Source organism: Priapulus caudatus, unplaced genomic scaffold, assembly GCF_000485595.1.
Source record: "Priapulus caudatus unplaced genomic scaffold, Priapulus_caudatus-5.0.1 Scaffold4258, whole genome shotgun sequence".
NCBI lineage: Eukaryota > Metazoa > Priapulida > Priapulimorpha > Priapulimorphida > Priapulidae > Priapulus > Priapulus caudatus.
Window position 1 is genome coordinate 5,086 of NW_014581319.1, and position 1,990 is coordinate 7,075.

General features: G+C 44.2%; 1 protein-coding gene across 1 annotated transcript; it reads right to left on the reverse strand.

Annotated features, from left to right (window-relative positions):
- Positions 1–309: 309 nt before the first annotated feature.
- On the reverse strand, positions 310–1,024 carry LOC106819734 (neuronal PAS domain-containing protein 1-like; the record flags this gene model as incomplete). The annotated part of the gene is made up of 2 exons (XM_014824328.1): positions 310–419; positions 856–1,024. Coding segments are annotated over 2 exons (279 nt in total), but the record flags the coding sequence as incomplete, so codon positions are not given.
- Positions 1,025–1,990: the final 966 nt, after the last annotated feature.

Below are 1,990 nucleotides of genomic sequence, written 5' to 3' on the forward strand. Positions count from 1 at the left end.
CCCTCGTTCTCTCTCTCTTACTCTTCCCCTCCTCTCTCTATCTCTCGCTTCCGTACGCGCCCTCGTTCTCTCTCCCGCGCACTCTCTCTCTTTTTCTTCCCCTCCTCTCTCTATCTCTCGCTTCCGTACGCTCCCTCGTTCTCTCTCCCGTGCACTCTCTCGTTCTATCTCCTTCCCTTCTCTCTCCAGAATTGTTACCGGGTCTGCGTAGTATTAATGGTAATTATTTGTTTTATTATTAATTATTTTATATTATTTATATTAATTTATAATTAATTATTTTAATTAATTGTAAGAATTAAGACTTACCCTGAACCCTGCGCTTTTGACGTGCACACCTCTCTTCGTTAACGTCGACTTCATCCGCGCGCAGAAGACAATGTCGTAGCCATGGGGAGGAGTGTTCGACATCAAATAGGCTGCAAGCAGGGAGGGGGAAAGAACCACATTTAAATTAAGTCAGTGAACGGGGGAAGGTGTGCGGGGAAGAGGGAGCAATGCGCGAATACTGCTGCTTACTGCAGATTTCAATGGTCGTTCTCCAATGAGGTGCAAACTCATAAAAAATATCTGGCACATACATCCACCAACTAATGCTTCTTCCAAACTCCATACTATACTATCTAGTATATATTTATATACAGACTAAATAGTTATATATATATAGTATACTAAATAAATCGATATATATATATATATATATCAGGGGTAAATAACCTCAAACAAATTTAATAAACTCTTTGAGATTACTCCCCCTTTATGAAGCAAAATTAGAAGGAAACAGAAAGGAAGGAGGAGGGGGAGGAGAAGAAGCAGCAGGAGGAAGCAGAAGGAGACGGGGGGAGGCGTCGTTACCCTTCTCGGCGGCCGACGACGACGACGACGATCCATCGTCGGACAGTGACGGTGAGTGCCGGCCCGTGTTGAACTGCGGCAGCGGCATTCCTAACTGTTCAGCCACCTCAGCTCTGTCCTGATGATGCACGTAGTCAAAGAAACTGCTGCCCGTCAACTCAACCTGCGAGACACACACACATTATATATATATACATATATAGAAGATGCTAGATCAAAGGTTCTTAACCCGTGGTCCATGGGGCATGGACTCTTTTGGGGTCCGTGGATGGGCTTCAGTGGGTCCGTAAATCAGGCACATGCAAACTTTCATGTTTAAGTGCTCATGTGCATTTTTCTGTGGAGGGGTGCGTAACTTTCACCGGATTCCCAAAGGAGTCCATAACTCAAAAAAAGGTTAAGAACCACTGTGCTAGATTATAGATGGTATAGAAAGGGTGGAGTGGATATTAGCTATTTTAATGGGACGGATGGGACAGAATATATATATATAGAATATATATATATAGATGGAATACTGGATGGAATAGATCGGTTAGATAGATCGTATATATATATATACTGCATGTGGGATCATTAACCTTGCAAATTCTACGTCTGATTTCCGTGAACTTGCGCGGTGGTGGGAAGAAGAGAAGGGGGAGGCGGAGAAGAGGCGAAGGAAGAGAGAGGAGAGAATTGGCGAGCTTCACCCATATTTGCGGGAGAACGACGGAATCAGAATCACCGGCCCGGCCCGTCCACCGGAGCGCGTAATATATGACAACGCCAACACACGCCGTCGTTTCTCTCGCTGTTTCCCTATGTAAATATTCCGCTACGACGACGATCGAAAAGTGTCGTGTCCATAAATTTGTTGCATCAGCGTCGTGGCATCAGCGTTATCACGTGCTGGCGATAGCGAAAAAGAAACGGCGCAAAACGGCGAACATTGTTCTCTCGCGGCGTAGATATTTGTCATCAAAAATGTGACAAATAATGCTAGCTGACACACACACACACACGCACGCACGCACGCTCAACGCACGCGCCTACACGCACGCGCGAAGGAACCAACAGCTTCGCTACGGCTCTGTATATATATATATATATATATATATATATATACATACTATATATATATATATATATATAT